At 46.5% G+C, this 22,999-nt stretch overlaps 1 protein-coding gene across 1 annotated transcript in view; it reads right to left on the reverse strand.

Annotated features, from left to right (window-relative positions):
• ST6GALNAC5 (ST6 N-acetylgalactosaminide alpha-2,6-sialyltransferase 5) overlaps nt 1–22,136 on the reverse strand; it is a 200,774-nt gene extending 178,638 nt beyond the window's left edge. Inside the window, exons 1-2 of the mRNA XM_040360669.1 lie at nt 21,835–22,136; nt 12,683–12,886 (exon numbers count right to left, since the gene is read on the reverse strand). Coding sequence (XP_040216603.1) covers nt 12,683–12,886; nt 21,835–21,849 — 219 coding nt within the window. The 5' untranslated portion in view covers nt 21,850–22,136. The remainder of the gene's footprint in view (nt 1–12,682; nt 12,887–21,834) is intronic.
• Nucleotides 22,137–22,999: the final 863 nt, after the last annotated feature.

The raw sequence follows: 22,999 nt of genomic DNA on the forward strand, positions 1-22,999 counted from the left end.
GCGTTATACGCCGACGCGCGGTATACCCCGATACATACGGTACCTCTGGAAACTGGAAATCATTGAAGTAGACACCACTACTCCAGTGATCTCCACTTGCCTCCGGGTCCCGTGCTGAGCATCTGCCCTGCTGTATTCTGAACTCAGGAGGTCGACTGCTGGGCATAGGTGCCATTCCGAGAAGACTTTGCATTTTCCTCAATTAATGCAAAGTGATCTCCAATTAGACAAGGTTGAAAGCATGACATCACCGCCCCACCTCCTCCAATCACGAAGCGTTTTGCATTCATTGGAAAAAATGCAAAGCCTTCTCTGAATGGCACCTACTGTATGCCCAGCAGCCAAACTCCTGTGTTTAGAATATTCACTGGCTGAAAAAACAAAACAATTTTATATTTTACTTGGATTTCAGCAGCTATCCATTCTTGTCTGAAATCACCTATCCATGGATCAGCACCGCTCTATGAGCTCCCTCCCAGGCTTTTCCTTCAAGGGATTGTGCCTTCCACTTTACCGGCCATTCTGACCAATCAGAAGATGGGAAATAAGCCCCCTTCAAAACATACAAGAAAGAAGCCCCATGGAGATGACAAATACTGTGTGACAGATGGATTGTTCCATCTCTTCTATTTGCACATGGAAATTGGTATTGGAAATGTCTTCTAGCTGAACTCTAGGCAGATATAAAAGATGGAAATAAATGCAGCTCTGTAATCATTAATAAATCAATAACTGTGTTTTATACATGCAGTCCCTATGCAGCAAGGCTGGAGTGTAAGAAGAAGAAGCAACACAAGGAGCCAATGGGGTTGATTTAATAAAGGCAAATAGTCAGTGCACTTGAATGTGAATATGGTGAAGCTCTGCTGATTTCCATCATCCAATCATGTGCAAGTAAAAATACAGCTTTTTTTTACATTTTACCTGGAATCAATATAATATCCAATATAAAGGGTGGCAACCATGTAAATCTACGTGCATTAATGTGACAGCTGCCTCTTTAAAGCGAAGTTCCACCCAAAAGTGGAGCTTCCGCTCATCGGATCCCCCCCCCCCCGCCCTCCGGTGCCACAATTGGCACCTTTTGTGGGGGAGGGGGGACAGGATACCTTTCTTTGACAGGTATCCTTTACCACTTCCGGGAGTCCACGGCAGCGCGGGGCTCCCTCTTCCCTCCCCGGGCCGCGGGCCAGTAGGAGAGAGGAGCGGGCCTCGCGCATGCGCAGTAAGGTTCCCGGCGTGAAGCCGAAAGGCTACACTGCCAGGTACCCTTATCCGCAATGGCGGCGGCAGCACCCAACAGTTGATGGAGACATCAGCTGCGGGTGCCGACATCGCTGGACTCCAAGACATGTAAGTGTCCTATTATTAAAAGCCAGCAGCTGCAATATGTTGTAGCTGCTGGTTTTTTATTATTATTCTTTTGGGCGGACCTGCGCTTCTAGTGTAAATTACACTAGATTAAAATCTATGAATAAAGTAAAAAATGTGTAGCAAAATCGCAAAAGTATATTCTATTGTTATATCAAACCTCCATATCTCCATGCTCAAAATATAAAAACCTTAATAATAAAATCCATATAACAATATACAGTATATACCATATAGTGTTGCAATAACAGCGAAAATATAAATTTTTTAAATGAAAAAGGAAAAAAAAGGGGGAAAAAATAAGAAAAAATGTGCACATCAAAAATATGCAATATATATACACTATGGCCCGGATTCTCAAAAGAGATACGACGGCGTATCTCCAGATACGCCGGCGTATCTCTGCGTTGTGCCGTCGTATCTATGCGCCTGATTCTTAGAATCAGTTACGCATAGATATCTATTAGATCCGACAGGCGTAAGTCTCTTACGCCGTCGGATCGTAACTGCATATTTACGCTGGCCGCTAGGGGCGTGTACGCTGATTTACACGTCAAAATATGTAAATCAGCTAGATACGCGAATTCACGAACGTACGCCCGGCCGACGAAGTCAAGTTACGCGTTTACGTTAGGCTTTTCCCGGCGTAAAGTTACCCCTGCTATATGGTGGCGTAAGTGCGGCACACCAATGTTAAGTATGGCCGTTGTTCCCGCGCCGAAATTTGAAATTTTTACGTAGTTTGCGTAAGTCGTCCGTGAATGGGGCTGGACGTCATTTACGTACACGTCGAAACCAATACGTCCTTGCAGCGTACTTTGACGCAAAGCACACTGGGATATTCCACGGACGGCGCATGCGCTGTAAGTGAAAAATTTGGATTAGGCGGGCTTACGCCGGCCGATTTACGCTACGCCACCGCAACTTACGGAGCAAGTGCTTTGAGAATACTGCACTTGCCCGTCTAAGTTGCGGAGGCGTAACGTAAATCAGATACGTTACGCCCGCACAAAGTTACGCGCTCCTAAGAGAATCTGGCCCTATGTGCCAAGAGTATACAGTTCTTTAACAGAGTCCAAAACAGTGGCGGCTGGTGGTATATATTTTTTGGGGGTGGCACACAATGCAGAGATGTGAACCGGGTCTATAGAGAGCCAAGTCCAGGAAGTAGCAAACAATGGAAAAAGTACCGCTCCAAAACCCTCAAACACCTGTAGTTCACTCCCGCCCTGTTACACCAACAGGTGCTGGCTCTGCACTAATCCATGGAAAGAAAAAAATCATCCTGGACTGATTAGGCAAATTTTATTACAAAAATAGCAAAGGATAAAATCCAAAAAGCTGCAAGGTAATCCAAAAGTCATGCAAAACACAGTCAAAAACAAAAAGAGGACGTACAGGGACAAATGGCTGACGCGTTTCACATCATGATTATTTGTCTCTGTATGTCCACTTTTGCATGACTTTTGGATTACCTTGCAGCTTTTTGGATTTCATCCTTTGCTATTTTTGTAATAAAATTCACCTAATCAGAGTGCGGCAGTCCAGGATGATTTTTTCGTTCCATAGAGAGCCGGTCACATTCTTCTGCTATTGCGAATTGTCAATTCGCAATAGTGTGAACCCAGCCTTAATGTATCTTAGTGTGAGTTATTTATTTATGCATTTTTCTATTATTTTTACACACTTTTTGAAGAAGTAATAAAAGTATGTTAGATAGGGGCCTTAGATTGTAAGCTCCTTGGGACAGCGACTGATGTGAATGCACCGTGTAATTTGCCAGATCTATATAAATAATTGGTAACTCTCTCTCTGGAAAACTAGAAGTTCAAATAAAAAAGTTTGGATTTGCTGTTAAAGGAACACTAAAGGCAGAATTTTTTTTTTTTTTTAAATAACAAACATGTTATACTTACCTCCACTGTGCAGCTTGTTTTGCACAGAGTGTCCCCGAATCCGGTCTTCTGGGGTACCTCGGCGGCTGTCTCGGCTCCTCCTCGAAAAAGCTTTCCACCTTCATGCGAGCGAGCTTGCATGGTGGAAAGCTTTTGCGAGCATGCTGCCGTGATACAGCGGCGGGCATAGCCGCCGACTGTATCACTCGGCCCCGCCCCCCGGCGCGCCGCGTCATCCGCTGTGATTGACAGCAGCGACAGCCAATGGCTGCGCTGCTATCAATCCGTCCAGCCTAGCCAATCAACGGCCAGGCTGGGAACAGAAGAGGATCACATGGACGCGCTTGGGACTTTCGAGGGGTTAGGTAAGTAAAACGAGGTACCGTCGGATGTTTTTTCACCTTAATGCATAGGATGCATTAAATGGGAGGTTCACCCACAAATGTTAATTTTTAACCTTAGATTGAGGCTCATTTTGTGGAGGGGAATCGGCTAGTTTTTTTTTAAATCGAAGCTGTACTTACCGTTTGTAGAGAGCGATCTTCTCCGCCACTTCCGGGTATGGGCTGCGGGACTGGGCGTTCCTTCTTGATTGACAGTCTTCCAACAGGCATCCATCGCGTCACGATTTTCCGAAAGTAGCCGAACGTCGGTGCACAGGCGCCGTATAGAGCCGCACCGACGTTCGGCTTCTTTCGGCTACTCGTAACACGATGGATGCGACCGTCGGAAGCCTGTCGGAAGACTGTCAATCAAAATAGGAACGCCCAGTCCCGAAGACCATACCCGGAAGCGGCGGAGAAGATCGCTCTCTAAAACGTTAAGTACAGCTTCGATTTTAAAAAACTAGCCGATTCCCCTTGACAAAATGAGCATGAATCTAAGGTTGACATTTTTTTTAAGGGTGAACTCCCGCTTTAAGGTGAAAAAACATTTACCTTTACAACCCCTTTAAGGATTACATATACCTTGATTTCGCTGGAAAGGATGAAGTGTCCCCCCCCCCGGTCGCCCCCTTCCAGTCCATCTTCAGAAGTAGAACTACATGTTCCAGCATGCTTTGTCCCCCCAGAGTACTCAGGGGCCCTTAGTGGGCGCAGGTTGAGTCTTTTCTAGAAGGCCGGGTCCGGCCACACAATCTGCAGACTCCTCCATTCTATTCATAAAAGTGCTGCTGGAAGCGTCTTTATCTCCCATCAGCTTAATGTTCCAAATCACAACATCATTTCTGTTTGGGAAGCCGTCCAGTTATGAAGTAAATAACAATTCTCAGTAACAAAACAGAAAATAGGAGCGCTCAGATGTCGCACAAATGTTTTCATTAGACACCCACTGATAAACCCGAACCGGCGACTCTGCGTTGCATCCTGGGCGATGTGGTATGTTGGGCTCACGCTGACCCCCAACCCATAATAATAAAATATTAAGGATTTTTTTTGGTATAGAGTTACTGTAGAATATTCCACAGAGCTTCACCATGTACGCTGATCATATCGCATTGTTGATTACTTACGATCCAACATCCCTGCCGCACCCATAGGCCAATTTGGTTGAAAGATGATTTTTATATTGTGGAAGGAAACCCACAGTAAGGCTACATTCACATGGCTGAATAGTAGCGGACTGGAGCGGCTGCTGGCCGGTTGAAAACTTTCCCTGTACACACTGTGATTTGCCACATTTTGCCGATGCACATATGTGTTACGCAGGCGGCAGCAGGTTAAATATTATCCAGTGTGCCGTGTCGTTGGTATACCAGAAAAAATCGTATGTTTTTTGGATCAACATGTACGTGCAAATAGATTTTTTCACGATTGAAGCACCAGTTCATCTGTAAAGTGAACTTACACAGAAAGTCTATGGAGCTGAAATTCGCCGCGCACTAAACTCGCACAGGACCCTTTTTTGAACCGGAATAAATGTGCACCGCATATATGTGAACAGCCTTCATTGGAAATAATGCTTTTTTATATGACATGCAAATCTATACTTTTCGGATCGCTTTTGATCCGCATAGAATTTGCAAGTGTGAACCGGGCAAAGACAGTGTTAAAGAGTGTAACGGTCAGGGGTTAACACCATTTCCGATATTCCATTCCACCAACCCAAGACAGTTTATCCGACACTCCACAATCCAGCAGACACGATCCATATGGATTTTCCCAGAATAACGAGACACATAGCTCTGTTCTCTGGTTCCAAATGAATCACACTTTAATGGTAAAACTCAGCTCTTTTATACAGTATAAACCAAGAGTGAACAATGACTCAACTCTACCCACAACATGACACATGGAGCTCAATACACATTCCTTTAGATAATGACATTCAGAATAATCTACATGAGCTAATTACTAATAATTACCCAGACGTTCTGACTCCGCAATAAGCTATTCTCACTTGCTACACAATATAGTTATACATTTCTTTGTAGACGTAATTGACATGCTAATCCACTACAGCTGAAAAGTCAGCCATCTGACCTTTCAGACTGCCAACCCCCAACACATCTATCATCAATAGACTTTCACACAATGAAATATCTTAGGAGCCAGACTCAATTAACATCTCAACAGTATGTGTCCCCACAAGAATGAGTCACTCTCCTATTGACCTGTTGGGGTCAGAATTAACTACCTGTAATATTTCAAGATATCCTGCAATACATGAATTATCGTTACTGTCCCATCTCATGTAATCCGAGATATCATTTCTCAGTCATCCTATGCCCCTATTGGACATAGGATGACCCTAGACATAAGAGTCATTGGGGAAGCTGGCACAGGAGTACCCCACATTCTTCAAAAGTCTCTGGGTATTACGGGCCATTCCGTTACAAAGAGTAACCCCACTTTTGTTGAGAAAAAAACATTCCCCCCTGGGTGATCTGTGTACATTGCAAGGATTTTAACAAACTTTGTTGCAGATTCCTCTCTTTTGTTATTCTGAAGAAATCCCTGTGTGTTCCTCTGTGCTAAGCGAGTCTAATGGGAGTGGTTTCATAATTATCAACCAGATTCTGCACCTGCAGGGCTTTAGTGAGGAAAATTGCAGGATCTACATCCATTTAGACGTGATTTCCTATTGGGAGTATCTTACCAAAAATGAAATTTTTGTTGCAAGGGGTGCCAAAACTCTGACTTGTATCCTAGCACAGACTTCGGGGGAAAGGGATTCAGTGAGCCAATCACTCACACACACGCAGGAAATGACATATCTAGGGGGCAATGTCACAACAGCCGTGGGACATTGTGACATAGCCATAGAGCACCTGCTGTGCTGTGAGATTACCATAATGCTGATGATCATAAAATAAGCACAGTGAGAAATCTGGGGACTCTTATCAGATGTCAGTGTAACTCACAGTGCAGCCAAACCACCCGCCGCCACTGGCAGCATTGGACTTGCCGCTTCCTGCTGTTAGCCGCTTCACATTAGGCTTGGCACGGGAGAGTGTACATGAGATCACTCCATTAGGGAAGGCAATGTACCTGCGCCCCTAAATAGAAATAAAAAAATCCCTTCCCTGTTCTCACCTCCTGGGCCCCTCTGTTGACCTGATGGGGCCCAGGAGAATGTTATTATACACAATATACAAATATCTCAAAGACGATCCCAGCGTATGAAAATTTTCAGTCCCAGGGAGTGTAAGAGGACATGGGGCCACACAATGAAATTGGAGGAGAAGCAGTTTAACCCTAAGCTGCATAGGGGGGTTTTCACTGGCAGGGTGTGGAACTCCCTTCCACAATCGGTGGTGGTATGGATAGTTTTAAAAGACTCTTGGATGAAATGAACTATAATGCTGCCCAGGCCCCCCTCTTGAGCGGATGGGGCCCGGGCCAACAGGACCGGTTGTACTGCCTTATCAATGGCCCTGCTACCACCCTACAGGTCAGACATAGCACAATTGTTCTGCTTCAAAGTGCCGCTTTATGCATTGACATACCTACTTTAGACCTCAGTCTGTCCAGTCAGTATGGTCACCTGCTGATTAAGCACTCTCCACAGACACCTTAACTCTCTAATAAGACACGGTAGCTTAATTTAACATAGTTTTATTTGTTAAAATGTAGTACATGAGATGCTCCGGGTCATTTGTGTAAAAAAGAGATTGATCTTCTGAGCCTTATGCCTGCTATGAAGTTGGCAGCTTACAGAGTGAACATTGCAAGCGATCCTTAAAGCGGAGGTTCACCCTAAAAACAAGTATATAACATTACATTAAGCATACTTCCGACATGTACAATATGCTGTTTTGGTTTTTTTTTCGCTATACATACCGTATTATTGTTCTTTTCCACCCTTTTCTCAATCCCGCGGGAGTAGGCGTTCTTAGGCAGCGGCGCAATGTCATCTGGGACTTAGCCCAAATGATTGACGTGCTTGATAAAAACTTCCCCCCGGCGGATAAGGCACGTCACGAGTTCCGAAAATAGCCAAACTGGGAGTCGGCTCTATACGGCGCCTAGCTATGAATAAGCACTTCATAAGAGTGTGAAACGCGTTAGCCCTTTTCCTGATTTTTTGCTGTGACATATCCATGTTGTGACCAGTTTTTATTAAAAGGAACACATTTTTATTTTTGAAATGCGGCTGTCCCGGTTTATTCCACATACATTTTTAAAGGCAAATCCACTTTGCACTACAAGTGCACTTGAAAGTGCAGTCGCTGTGTTTTTTATTTTCCTTGCATGTCCCCCTCAGATCGACAATGACTGCACTTGTAGTGCACTTGCAGTGCAAAGTGGATTTGCCTTTCGTAAATAACCCTCGATGGACCTTAAAGCCTAAGGACTTGCCCAAAGAACTTGTGTATCATAAATTTTTCTGTCGCATCCCACCGAGTCCTCACTTTCCCAACTATGCTTCTTGCACCATTTTACCCACAGTATTATGGAGGGAACATGAAGAAGAGGGTCTAAACTAATTAGCCCCAACATACAGGGAAACTGGATTATACCATTAAACAATGTAAAAATAACAAATTGAAATGACATGGAATTGACACTGGATGTCAGCATACATATTGAAATTCAATGTAATAGTAATGGATACATGATAGTTGTGTGTAATGCTTGTAAATTGACACTTGGGGGTTGATTTACTGGAGAGTGCAAATCTGGTGCAGCTGTACATGGTAGTCAATCAACTTCTAACTTCCGCTTGTTCAGTTAAGCTTTGACAAAGAAAACTGCAAGCTGATTGGTTTCTATGCAGCGCTGCACTAGATCTTGCCCTCTCCAGTCTTAGTAAATCAAGCCCTTGAGGTCCAGTTATAAAATCAGGAGTAAGGCCTGAAAGGTTTAAAATGGGTGTATTTCCTATGATTATCAGCTCCATCTAGTAGCCATAATGCAGCATTTTCCTGAAATATTGCAATCAGGAAAATACTGCATTATGGCCACTAGATGGAGCTGACATCATAAGAAAAATACGTTTTAGACACATTGGGCCAGATTCACAGTCAGCGGCGTAATTTTGTGCGGGCGTAACGTATCCGCTTTACGTTATGCCTCGGCAACTTAGACGGGCAAGTGCTGTATTCTCAAAGCACTTGCTCCGTAAGTTGCGGCGGCGTAGCGTAAATCGTCCGGCGTAAGCCCGCCTAATTCAAATTTGGATCAGGGGGGCGTGTTTTATGTAAATCTACTGTGCCCCGACGTGATTGACGTTTTTGCCGAACGGCGCATGCGCCGTCCATGGAATTTCCCAGTGTGCATTGCTCCAAAGTACGCCGCAAGGACGTCATTGGTTTCGACGTGAACGTAAATGACGTCCAGCCCCATTCACGGACGACTTACGCAAACGACGTAACGTTTTCAAATTTCGACGTGGGAACGACGGCCATACTTAACATTGGTACGCCGCACTTATGCCTCATATAGCAGGGGCAACTATACGCCGGGAAAAGCCTAACGTAAACATCGTAACTTTACTGCGTCGGTCGGGCGTACGTTCGTGAATCCGCGTATCTAGCTAATTTGCATACTCGACACGTAATTCGGCGGAAGCGCCACCTAGTGGTCAGAGAAAATATGCAGTTACGATCCGACGGTGTAAGAGACTTACGCCTGTCGGATCTAATGGATATCTATGCGTAACTAATTCTAAGAATCAGGCGCATAGCTGCGACGGCTCGGATTAGGACTTATGACGGCGTACATGGCGCTGCGCCGTTGTAAGTCCTTTCTGAATCTGGGCCATTATGAGTATTATGCACAATGATTAGTATTAATACAGCAATTTTTTTATTTTTTTTTATATAAAATAGACTAGATAATGTAGAAAATGTTACCAACCCCTGCTCTAACCCCTTACTACTCTATCAAAACACTTTTGACTTTAGATACACTTTAGTAGCAAAGAAGTACAATTAAAGTAACACAAAATACTTGTCCTGCTGCCTGATCTCCAATCTTCACTCTCAAAAGTGAGAGCTAGAGTTCGCGGCCCCCCGGCAGAAGAGGGGTGAAGATGTACGCTCGCTGCCATGGAGGAAGACGGCGACATCGCAGGCTTCTACTGCAGGTTTTGCCGCGTGCACAAGAAAAATGCAATTTTTTTAATTGGTCGTGAAAAACGGTCGTGTGTAGGCTCCAGAGCATTTTTCTCGACGAGAAAAATAAGCGTTAAAAATTTAGAACCTGCTCTATTTTTTCTCGTCGTTTTTCATGTCGTTCTATTTCACGTCATGAAAAACGGCCGTGTGTAGGCTTTAACGAGGGGGAAAAAAACGTGCATGCTCAGAAGCAAGTTATGAGACAGGAGCGCTCGGTCTGGTAAAACTAGCGTTTCGTAATGGAGATAGCACATTCATCACCACCGCTGGGTGGCGTTCCCGTCGTATTCCGCATCGAGTATGCAAATTAGCTATTTCCGACGATCCACGAACGTACGAGCGACCGTCGCATTCTTTTACGTAGTTTCCGTTCGGCTTTTTTCGGCGTATAGTTAAAGCTAATATTTGGTGGCGTACGCAATGTTAAGTATGGCCGTCATTCCAGCGTCGAATTTGAAAATATTTTATTTTGTTTGCGTAAGTCGTCCGTGAATGGGGCTGGACGTAATTTACGTCCACGTCAAAACAATGACATCCTTGCGACGTCATTTAGCGCAATGCACGGAGGGAAATTTAGGGACGGCGCATGCACAGTTCGTTCGGCGTGGGGACGCGCTTCATTTAAATGAAACACGCCCCCTACTCGCCGATTTGAATTACGCGCCATTACGCCGCGAGAGATACACTCAGGGCCGGCCTTTGGGGTGTACGGGCTGTGCGGCTGCACAGGGCGCCATGGGCAACAGGGGCACCGTGCGGCCATCACAGCTTGCAGAATGTGAGTCGCAGTCAGTTACTCACATGATCATCACAGGAGTCCGACTCCTATGAGTCACAGCAGCAGGCGCTGCCAGGTCTCCCAGCGCGTTGCCAGGTCCCCCTGCCCTGGGACTGGGTGAAGAGCAACGCATCGGTTACGGCACCTGAAAAAAATGGCTGCTGCCGGCCCCGACAGGCACACTGCGCATGCACCGCCGCTGCTCGGGAAAGCCAGAAACGCTTGGCTATTCTCGGGCAGACGGCGCATGCGCAGTGGCGTCTAAGCGCCGGGCGGCGCCATTTTTAAATGCAAAGCCGCACCGTCCACCGAAAGGTAAGTCAGTTTAGGTGACCAGGGGTGAAGATGGGGGGCGCCATAGGATTAGCTCGCACAGGGCGCCTGAACACCTAAGGCCGTTGACTTGTCCTCAATGTTCCCCTATGGGGGAAGTTCCTTCACTGACTGCGCAGGCGCAAACTTCCCGACGGAAATCTCCGAACCTCGCCCGGCATCCAGGCTCATTCTTTAACATCCCCGTGGATTGGAGGATGTTAAAAAAAGAGCCAGGAGGCCGAGCGAGCGAAGCCACTTTCCTCTAAGTCCACGTCGCCCTGGATGCCGGCCGCCGTTCGGGGATTTCCGTCAGCAAGTTTGCACCTGCGCAGTGCTTGAAGGAACTTTCCCGATAGCTGGAACCGTCTCAGCGCATCAGTTCGCGCATGCGCTGGAACTTCCGTGATACCTGGAACCAGCACGGCAGATCACCGGCCCTGGATACACTACTCCGCCGTAACTTACGGCGCGAATTCTTTGTGGATTCAAAGATTAAAAAAGTAAGTTACAGCGGCGTAGCGTATCTCACATACGCTGCGCCCATGCAATTGTACGAGGATCTGCCCCAAAATAGATACAAATATTCACATTCATAAAAAAAAACAACACGTTACCATATTGCTTTACTCATTGCAATATTTTTTTTTTGCTGCATCCAGAATTCAGTCCTTTGGGGTGTGCGGGCTGTGTCGTTTCCGCGTCGAATTTGAAAATATTTTATTTTGTTTGCGTAAGTCGTCCGTGAATGGGGCTGGACGTAATTTACGTCCACGTCAAAATAATGACATCCTTGCGACGTCATTTAGCGCAATGCACGGCGGGAAATTTAGGGACGCGCATGCGCAGTTCGTTCGGCGCGGGGACGCGCTTCACTTAAATGAAACACGCCACCTACTCGCCGATTTGAATTACACGCCATTACGCCGCGAGAGATACACTCAGGGCCGGCCTTTGGGGTGTGCGGGCTGTGCGGCTGCACAGGGCGCCATGGGCAACAAGAAACAAAGCACTAATCCAATTTCCTTTTTCCGCCTGCAAACTGTTGCGCGCAGCCGTCGATAATTCAAGAAAGGAGAGCGCTGTTACAATATGCACAACCTTCGCTTTTATGCCGAATCAAATATCAAATAATAAAAAAAAAAAAAGTAGCGAAAGTCGAAATTTGCATTCCCTCCCATAATTCCCTTGGCCTTGCTACAAAAAGCTGTCAAACTCAGACACAAGTGTGGGTGGTCCCTGAGGGTCAGCGGAGAGGGAGGTGGAGTGGGGGGGGGGGGATCAAATAATTGCAGGCGGCATAATGTGACATTGCATGGGAAGAACCCTTCCTTTTTTTTTCATCTGTCTGGGAGATTAGGCTGCTCCGGTGATGCTGAGATTTAATGCAGTATTTGCCTCCCAGTTAAAAGGCCAATGGCTTTGGTAGACAGCGTATCCTGATGCATCCCCCCCCCCCCCCCCCTCTCGGTGCAGACACATCAGGGCTGGTCCGGTGACATGTGTTGGTTGTGATAAGCGGAGGGCATTACCAGCTAGAACCCGCAGCTGATCTCTCAGCAGGTGTACAAGTTTTCTCAGCACGTAAAAAAAAAAAAAAAAATGAAATCGATGTTGTTATACAGACAATGCACCCCCCCCCTTCTCCTCTTCTTCCCCATCCGCTAAAAAGTGCCAGTGAGGACCATTAATCACCACGAGAGCCGTACATAAGATGCCATCTGGCAGACCGCCAGCCGAGGATAACTCTATCTGCCAGCCTACCTTGTGGTCCAAGACGCTGATGTAGCCCTCCAGGATGGGGATGGGGGGGTCCTCCTTGGCGTGGTTGGTCTTGCCCTCGCTCCGGACTGTTGCTACAGATGGAGGCTGCGAGCTTTGTACCTTCATGGTCCTCATATTGCTGTACATGATCACCAGACTGGTACACATGGTGCTAAGAGCGAGCAACACTGCCAACCCATGGCGCTGTAGACAGAGAGGGGGGCACAGTTACCATCCATCAAAAGAGCCGGTAGCAAAGTACCTTTACCCACAGCCTATATACATCATATCATGCGGTGCCCAACGTTGTTCCTGTGTCTTAGATTTAATTTACGCCCAGCGTGCGTTTGTTTGAGATCCATCATTTTGCCCCCCCAAGCCCCCCCCCCTTCCCTCCTTCTCTCTGCTGTTTATAGACAAACACTTTAAGTCCATTGTGTCTGGGAAATCCATGCATGGCAAGATATCTGTAAACTCACTGGGGTAGATTCAGTAACATCTGCGCTTTTTTTACGTAGGCGCAGGGCACCGTTTTTGCCCTGCGCCCCCGCAAATTTTCTGCGCTACCCGCGATTCACGGAGAAGTAGCTCCGTAAATTGCGTGTGCGCTCCGGCAAAATGCCCGACGTAAGCGCGCGCAATTTAAATGATCCCGTAGGGAATCATTTAAATTAGGCGCGTTCCCGCGCCGAGCGTAGAGCGCATGCTCCGTCGGGAAACTTTCCCGACGTGCATTGCGGTAAATGACGTCGCAACGACATCATTTGCTGCAAAGTGAACGTGAATGGCGTCCAGCGCCATTCACGATTCACTTACGCAAACCACGTACATTTTTAATTTCACGACGCGGGAACGACTGGTATACGTAACATTGGCGCAGCCTTACGCGAAAACCGCCGTACGCAAACGACGTAAACTGCGTACGCAGGGCTCGCGTAACGTTGTGAATCGGCGTTAGTATGCAATTTGCATACTATACGCTGAGCACAACGGGAATGCCACCTAGCGGCCATCGCAAGAATGCAGCCTAAGATATGCGGGCATAAGAGCCTTATGCCACGCATATCTTAGGCTGCAGTCGGCGTAACGAGGTTCCTGAATCAGGAGCATTCGTTACGCCGGCGCAAGTAAGCAATTGCGCTGCGTAACTATGGTTACGCAGGCGCAATTGCTCTTTGAATCCGGGCCACTAATTGATTGCCAGTGTCTGAAAGAGTTTCAACCGGTTCAGGCATGGCTGGCGATAATTGAGCCAAGAAGGGGTTAAATACAGAGCCAATATGGGGACTTCCGAGTATCGGAAGGATTCTCCGTCGCACGTAGAGGGTGGCTAAAAGGAGATCTCCATGGTCGCCCGTGGCAGTTCCCTTTTTTGCCGTAGAAAAGGTGGTTCCCTCTGTGCCACATCAGGACATCAAGCGATTTGAGAAAAAGGATTGTGGAGGATTGGGAATTGAAGACCTCCCGCCGCTCTTATGCCGCGTACACACGATCGTTTTTCGTCATGAAAAAAAACGTTGTTTTTAAAAACATCATTTAAAATGATCATGTGGGGGCTTCACATTGTTTTTCGGCTTCTGAAAAACGACAATTTTTTTTTCGAACATGCTGCATTTTTTAACGTCGTTTTAAAAAATGTTGTTGTTCGGGTTGTAAAAAATGATCGCGTGTCGGCAAAAACAACGTTTTAAACCCGCGCGTGCCCAGACTCAAGTTATGAGACGGGAGCGCCCGTTCAGGTAAAACTACCATTCATAATGGAGTAAGCACATTCATCACGCTGTAACAGACAAAAAAGCGCGAATCGTCTTTTACTAACAAGGAATCAGCTAAAGCAGCCCAAAGGCGAATAGAACTTTCCCTTCAGAGTGCCGTCGTACGTGTTGTACGTCACCGCGCTTTGTTCACCATTTTTCAAAAACGATGCTGTGTGGGCAACGTCGTTTTTAACGATGAAGTTGGGAAAACTTAGTTTTTTGGACATGCTGAAAAACAAAGTTTTTTTTTTCATGCCGAAAAACGATCGTGTGTACGCGGCATTAGTAATGCAGACTATTAGCTGGATTCAGGTAGATGCGCGCATTTTTACGGCGGCATAGCGTATCGTATTTACGCTACGCCGCCGTAAGTCAGAGAGGCAAGTGCTGTATTCACAAAGCACTTGCCTCCTAAGTTACAGCGGCGTAGCGTAAATGGGGCCGGCGTAAGCGCGCCTAATGCAAATGAGGATGAGGGGGGCGTGTTTTATGTAAATGGTTGGTGACCCGACGTGATTGAAGTTTTTTACGAACGTTGCATGCGCCGTCCGCGTACATATCCCAGTGTGCATTGCTCCAAAGTACGCCGCAAGGACGTATTGGTTTCGACGTGAACGTAAATTACGTCCAGCCCCATTCACGGACGACTTACGCAAACAACGTAAAATTTTCAAATTTTGAAGCGGGAACGACGGCCATACTTAACATTGACTAGGCCAGCTATTTGTTCGACTAACTTTACGCCGGAAAAAGACATACGTAAACAACGTAAAAAAAATGCGCCGGGCGAACGTACGTTTCTGAATCGGCGTATCTAGTCATTTGCATATTCTACGCCAAACTCAACGGAAGCGCCACCTAGCGGCCAGCGTAAATATTGCACCCTAAGATACGACGGCGTAGGAGACTTACGTCGCTCGTATCTTAGCCTAATTTAAGCGTATCTGGTTTCCAGAATACGCTTGAATTTAGGACGGCGTAGATTCAGAGTTATGTTGGCGTATCTACTTATACGCCGGCGTAAAGCTACCTGAATCTAGCTAAATATGAATAATGGTTAAAGGGGTTTCTAAAGCTTCATGTTTTTTCACCTTAATGCATCCTAGACATTAAGGCAGTGGTCTCCAAACTGCGGCCCTGGGGCCAGATGCGGCCCTTTGCCTGCCTTTATCCGGCCCTTGGGTCACTACTTCCAAAGTAGTAGACGCGATTCTTCCAACTAATACCAGCAATGAAGCACTGACACCAATAATGGGACACTATTCCTCCCACTGATACTAATGATGGGGTATTATTCCTCCCCTTCCAATTAAACCAATGATGGGGCACTATTTCTGAAAATGATAGGGTACTGCTTCTCTCCCAATACCAATTTTGGCGATGTTTACTTATTTCCACTACCACTGGCCATAGTCCGCCCCCACTTAAAGTCTGAAGGTCAATAATCTGGCCCTTTGTTTAGAAAGTTTTGAGACCCCTGCATTAAGGTGAAAAACACCTTGCACTCTCGGGCCTCCCAGCCCCCCCCCCCCCGCTTTACTTTCCTGAGCCACGAAACTCTGTAGGCGCGATCCCGTAATGGAGCTTGAGGTGGCTCTTCATTGGAGATTGATAGCAGCGCAGTCATTGGCTCCCGCTGCTGTCAATCAAAGCAATTACGCGGTGGCGGGGCCTAGTGACTGTATCACAGGAGTGCACCCGCAAGCTAACCCCCTTGGGAGAGCGCTTCCCAGAATGGGGGTTAGCTGTTGCGGCGAGGATCGGGGGCCACTCTGTGCAAACCGAACTGCACAGGGGAGGTAAGTATGACATGTTTGTTATTTAACCACTTCCCGTCCGCCGCATGTATATGTACGTCGGCAGAATGGCACGGACAGGCACATTGGCGTACCTGTACGTCCCTGCCTAGACGTGGGTCGGGGGTCCGATCGGGACCCCCCCCCCCCCCGTTACATGCGTCGGTCCCGCGGGGAGCGATCCGGGACGACGGTGCAGCTATTCGTTTATAGCCGCTCCATCGCGATCGCTCCCCGGAGCTGAAGAACGGGGAGAGCCGTATGTAAACACGGCTTCCCCGTGCTTCACTGTGGCGGCTGCATCGAATGGAGTGATCCCTTTTATAGGGATACTCAATCGATAACGTCAGACCTACAGCCACACCCCCCTACAGTTGTAAACACACACTAGGTAAACCCTAACTCCTACAGCGCCCCCTGTGGTTAACTCCCAAACTGCAACTGTCATTTTCACAATAAACAATGCAATTTAAATGCATTTTTTGCTGTGAAAATGACAATGGTCCCAAAAATGTCTCAAAATTGTCCGAAGTGTCCGCCATAATGTCGCAGTCACGAAAAAAAATCGCTGATCGCCGCCATTAGTAGTAAAAAAATAAAAAAACTATCCCCTATTTTGTAAACGCTATAAATTTTGCGCAAACCAATCGATAAACGCTTATTGCGATTTTTTTTACCAAAAATAGGTAGAAGAATACGTATCGGCCTAAACTGAGGAAAAAAAAAATGTTATATAGGTTTTTGGGGGATATTTATTATAGCAAAAAGTAAAAAATATTGCATTTTTTTCAAAATTGTCGCTCTATTTTTGTTTATAGCGCAACAAATAAAACCCGCAGAGGGGATCAAATACCACCAATAGAAAGCTCCATTTGTGGGGAAAAAAGGACGCCAATTTTGTTTGGGAGCCACGTCACACGACCGCGCAATTGTCTGTTAAAGCGACGCAGTGCCGAATCGCAAAACCTGGCCTGGGCATTTAGCTGCCTAAAGGTCCGGGGCTTAAGTGGTTAATACTCAATGGTAGAATTCATAACTCCAAAGGATCCAACAATTAAAAATAATTGGGGGACACAGCAAAGAAAAAGATTGGTTTGGTCAAAATTAGGGTCAATGCTCCACCTGGACGGATTATTTTGATTGCTTACCCCAATTAGGACAATGGATTCTAAAAGCTATTTTTTTTTTTACCAAAACAATTATTGTTAAACTATTGTGATAACCTGTGCATGCATTAGAGATCTTCCTGCATATGCCCCCCTGAGCCCTAAAGGGCTCCAAATGGTGGTACAACACACAGAGGGGTAGATTCAGTAAAGAATTACGCCGGCGTATCCATAGATACGCCGCGTAATTCAAAAGCTGCGCCGGCGTATCTACTTTCTGTATTCAGAAAGCTAGATACGACGACTGTAGCCTTAAGAGACGACTGGCATAAGTCTCTTACGCCGTCGTATCTTAGGGTGCATTCTGACGCTGGCCGCTATGTGGCGTTCCCGTGTTCCCGTAGTTGTCAGCGTAGAGTATGCAAATTGCATACTTACGCCGATTCACAAAAGTACATGCACCTGGCGGTCGTTTTTTACGTCGTTTGCGTACGTCGGTTTCGTCGTAAGGCTGCTCCTGCTATTAGGAGGCGCAGCCAATGGTAAGTATGGACGTCGTTCCCGCGTCGCGATTTTCAAATTTTTACTTCGTTTGCGTAAGTCTTTCGTGAATGGCGCTGGACGCCATTTACGTTCACGTCGAAGCCAATGACGTCCTTGCGACGTCATTTACCGCAATGCACGTCGGGAAAATTTAGGGACGGCGCATGCGCAGTACGTTTGGGGTGGGAACGCGCCTAATTTAAATGATCCACGCCCCCTACGGGATCATTTAAATTATGCGCGCTTACGCCGGCCCCTTTTACGCAAAGCCGCCGCAAATTACGGAGCAAGTGCTTCGTGAATACAGCGTGGCTCCTGTAATTTACGGCGGCGTAGCGTAAAGACGAGACGCTGCGCCGCCGTATCAGTGCGCGCCCCTACCTGAATCTGGGCCAGAGACTTTTAGTTCCACAACAGCTGGCGGGCTCTGATTCTGGATGATAAAATTCTAGCACAAGATAATTATGACAGACAACCCAGAACAAATTCTTCTGCCACAAAGATACATTAGACAATGGCAATTCATCGTAATGCTGCGCTGGCCCCAGGTGACCCCAGGTTGGCCGCCCACCTGTCACAAAGCCCCTGCTGACTCCTAAGTCATCCATAGTCATAGGTTACAGAGCCGCCATTCGGATGCAATTCTCAGAGCTGCCATAGACAGGCAGATTTATAATGACTAGGAATGATGGTCATGTTCCCTTGCTGAAATTGTCTGCTATTCCTCTCCAACTTGCCCAGAGTACAGAGGCAGGGAGTGAAAACTTTGCTCCCTTTGCTACGGAGAGAAGGGATCAGCTGCTTGAGTTATCCAGTATATTGGAAAATCATCGCCTTTGACAATGGCTATCAGTTGTTGTTAACTCCTGGATAGCAAGCAATTCAGTTGCATTCATTTACATGCGTGACCACCTTTAGATTTGGCAAATGTTAGTCCCCCAGGGAAGTCCCATAATCACGTCAACATCTGGTCATGAAGCCTGACAATATTACAGCGCACTGATCGTGATATTCTTATACAAAAATATCCTGTATTTTATTTCCTGCATGTATACATACACTGGATCTTCCAATCAGAGGCAGGAAACACATTTCAGATCCATTATCTAAACATCAATTCCCACCATTAGCCTCCATTACTTTTTAGAGAAGCCTTCTGTTCATGTGTTATCCTATACAGGGCTTTGTTTCAGGGGGAACTTGGTGGAACTCAGTTCCACCACCTCTGGCTCAGACCCTTTGGTGTCTGCTCACCACAATTACTTGTAAACACAGACGTCCGGTTTCTGTGTTTACAAGTGACAGCTCTGCAATCTGTGTGTAACCCCCCTGAACTCTGCACTCTGTATGTAACCCTCCTGAACTCTGCACTCTGTATGTAACCCTCCTGAACTCTGCACTCTGTGTGTAACCCCCCTGAACTCTGCACTCTGTGTGTAACCCCCTTGAACTCTGCACTCTGTGTGTAACCCTCCTGAACTCTGCACTCTGTGTGTAACCCTATTGAACTCTGCACTCTGTGTGTAACCCCCCCTGAACTCTACACTTTGCGTGTAACCCTCCTGAACTGTGCACTCTGTGTGTAACCCCCCTGAACTCTGCACTCTGTGTGTAACCCTCCTGAACTCTGCACTCTGTGTGTAACCCTCCTGAACTCTGCACTCTGTGTGTAACCCCCTGAACTCTGCACTCTGTGTGTAACCCTCCTGAACTCTGCACTCTGTGTGTAACCCTCCTGAACTCTGCACTCTGTGTGTAACCCTCCTGAACTCTGCACTCTGTGTGTAACCCTCCTGAACTCTGCACTCTGTGTGTAACCCTATTGAACTCTGCACTCTGTGTGTAACCCCCCCTGAACTCTACACTTTGCGTGTAACCCTCCTGAACTGTGCACTCTGTGTGTAACCCCCCTGAACTCTGCACTCTGTGTGTAACCCTCCTGAACTCTGCACTCTGTGTGTAACCCTCCTGAACTCTGCACTCTGTGTGTAACCCCCTGAACTCTGCACTCTGTGTGTAACCCTCCTGAACTCTGCACTCTGTGTGTAACCCTCCTGAACTCTGCACTCTGTGTGTAACCCCCCCCTGAACTCCGCACTCTGTGTGTAACCCTCCTGAACTCTGCACTCTGTGTGTAACCCTCCTGAACTCTGAACTCTGTGTGTAACCCTCCTGAACTCTGCACTCTGTAATGAAATCCTGGTATTTAATGACCTTTAAGGCCCTCCTACTGTTCGTGAAATTTGACTGATCACACCCACTATTAAATGTGATTTGGAGGGTGTGTGTGGGTGGAGGTGTTTTGGGGGGTCGTGGTTGAGTTCCAGCACCATAGGCGTGCGCACAGGGTGTGCCAGGTGTGCCCAAGCACAACCTAATCACTCTGTGCAGCACAGATTTTCCCTGGCTCCCATCTTTCCCCCTGCAGCGCTGCCAGCTTCCCTCCTCTCTATCGGATGTTGCCGCTGGGATGTTTTAGGAGTGGGGAAGGGGCCAGTAAATATGTAATTTACCGGCCCCTTCACTTTCTGAATGAACAACGTGAGCGATCGGTAGTATGTGTTTGATCTTCGGGTGCACACCCTAATGCAATAGGTTGCACACACCGATGTCCAGCACATATTGAATGGTCTTCATCACTTCATTCACAGCAGGATATGGATCCCTAATATTTTTGACAAAGGTCCAAAGAGATTTTAAAATGATATTCACACACCTCCCAACCTTTTGAGATGGGAATGAGGGACACCTATCAGCAAAAGTATGCAGGCATAGGACACACCCCTTGTCACACCCCCTTAAAGGAGAATCGTACAACAAAAAATAAAAGATTGGTTCAACCCACAAGTGCTTTTTTACCACTACTATTTCTTTATATTGGCTTTTGGAATGTACAAATGCAGCAATTTAGAAATCAGATGAAAGGTTTAGCACTGAGAAACACTTTTTGATAGATACAAAGTGCATTTTATTATCATCTATATAGTTCAGACCAAAATGAGGGACAAATGAGGAGGAAAGAGGGACAGAGGGACATTGCTCCAAATCAGGGACAGTCCCTCGAAATCAGGGACAGTTGGGAGCTATGCATTCACATGGCTAAAATAAAGATCCTTATCCTTGTGTTGAAGCTTTGTGAATTGAGCAGTGGCACTGGCAACACACGTGTAAAAGAAAATGTAATGTATAGCCCTAGAGACCAACTTTTCTCTAGGCGCTAGCAGTTCGAATACCACCAACACCATCGTATAGACGCCATCTACCTTTACAACCAACGACTGTGTTGAAAATCGATGCATCGTGTAATTATTATCAAATGTCTATGTATGTATGGTGCCATGAAAATGTCCAAATAGGATGGATGAGTTTATAGGTCAATCAGACATGTGCCTTAATCATTCTGCTCTTCTTCTTCATCATCTTCATCCCTTTATCGTTCTGCTCCAACTTTTCAGGTGAAAGTCAACTATGATAAAACTGTTACGATTTAGCTCGTTAACCCGCGACTCCGTGGCACTACAACGCTCAGCATGCACAGGACGCTACAACGTCTCGTTCCACTGGCCATGAAGGTCTTCAACAACAGCTTGGGGACATGCCTAGCTCCAGGCACCCACACCCCTGGCAATGGGTTAGACAAAATAATAGAAAATTTGCTAGAAAATTTTGGGAAATTTTAGGTTACAGGTGCCTTTTTTACAACACAAAAAAAAAAAAGTTATTTCCCAGCTGTCTTTTTTTTTTTTTCCGCTACTTAGATCCAAGGATTCAGCCAGCTACAAAGTCAGGGGTCCCCCAAACGCACCCCATGTCCCTTCTGTAAATTTTGCAAAGTTTGACGATAAGGATGCTGAGCTGCGATCGGCGTGATCGGTGCACTCGCCCTCCCTTCCGCCGACCCCCCTCGTCCCCGAGCAGGCTTATACCGTTAATTGCAATAATTGACTTACCAGCAGTGTCTTCATCTTGTGCTGTTCAGCAAGGGAAGATCAGACGTCCTCATCAGCTAGGTAGCCCGGCTCTCTCCTATCTGCCTCCGCTGCTTCCATTGTAGACAAGCTCTGACATCTCCTTTAAGAGGAAAAAAAGGGTGGCAGTTGAGTGGGAAGGCAGGGCAGGGAGAGGCAGGGCAGGCAGGGCAGCCTCTTCAGCTTGAGCTGCTGTTGCTGAGATTACAGACAGATTTAAACTGGACCCTCTTGCTCTGTGTCTGATTCTACACAACTGCTGCCAGCTTGCGTCCGCCGGGTCCTAATGCCGCTCCTTTCACTGATGCAGAACACAAAAGCATCGCTGACGGCTGGTCCAGGGGAAGCTTTTTGTTTTAAAGGGACACAGCACTGCTGAATTGAAAACTGCTTTATGGAATAGAGATTGTATTGTCTTCCCCAAAAATAGGGATTCTTGACATCTTAGGCATTTATGATGCTCCTAATAGACTAAAATAATTACCCCCAACCCTCAGCCTTATTTTACTCCTGTGTATAGAGCTGACCCTGTATTGGCAGAAAAAAATAATAAATTAGGGGTTGCGTCACACTTGTGCATGCGTTAGCATATTCAGGTTAACGTGTATGTTTTCATACACTGAGGCATGCCAAGTTAACCACTAAAGGGGTTGTAAAGGTACATGTTTTTTCACCTTTTTTTGCCTAAAATTAATGTCTGCAAGGTAGACAGACAGAATAGTGTAATGATTCTGTTAAAAAAAAACGAGTAAATACCTATTAAATTCCTTCATCTATATCACCTCCGGCGTTCTAGTTTCTGTTCTCTCATTCACTTCCTGGTTTGCGGCGCTCGTTCATGTAAGAACTACATTTCCCAGTATGAATTGCGGCACGCCCAGTAATTCACACCTCCTTGAAGTCTCTAACACGTAGAGAGCGTCCTGCCACACAGATGTAGTTCCCAGGAGGGGGTGAGCACGTGACTGACCACCGCAGTAAACCCTCCCGTCACGGTGGTCAGTAACAATCAGACAAGCAGGAAGTGAACAGAACAGAGAGGAAATAGAGCAACTTCTGAGCAAAAACGAACAATGAGGAAGTGAGAAGGGGAATGTCTGCAGGTAAAGGATGCTGATTATGAACATATTTTTTTTCCTTTACAACC

Source organism: Rana temporaria, chromosome 7 (genome assembly GCF_905171775.1).
Source record: "Rana temporaria chromosome 7, aRanTem1.1, whole genome shotgun sequence".
Lineage (NCBI taxonomy): Eukaryota > Metazoa > Chordata > Amphibia > Anura > Ranidae > Rana > Rana temporaria.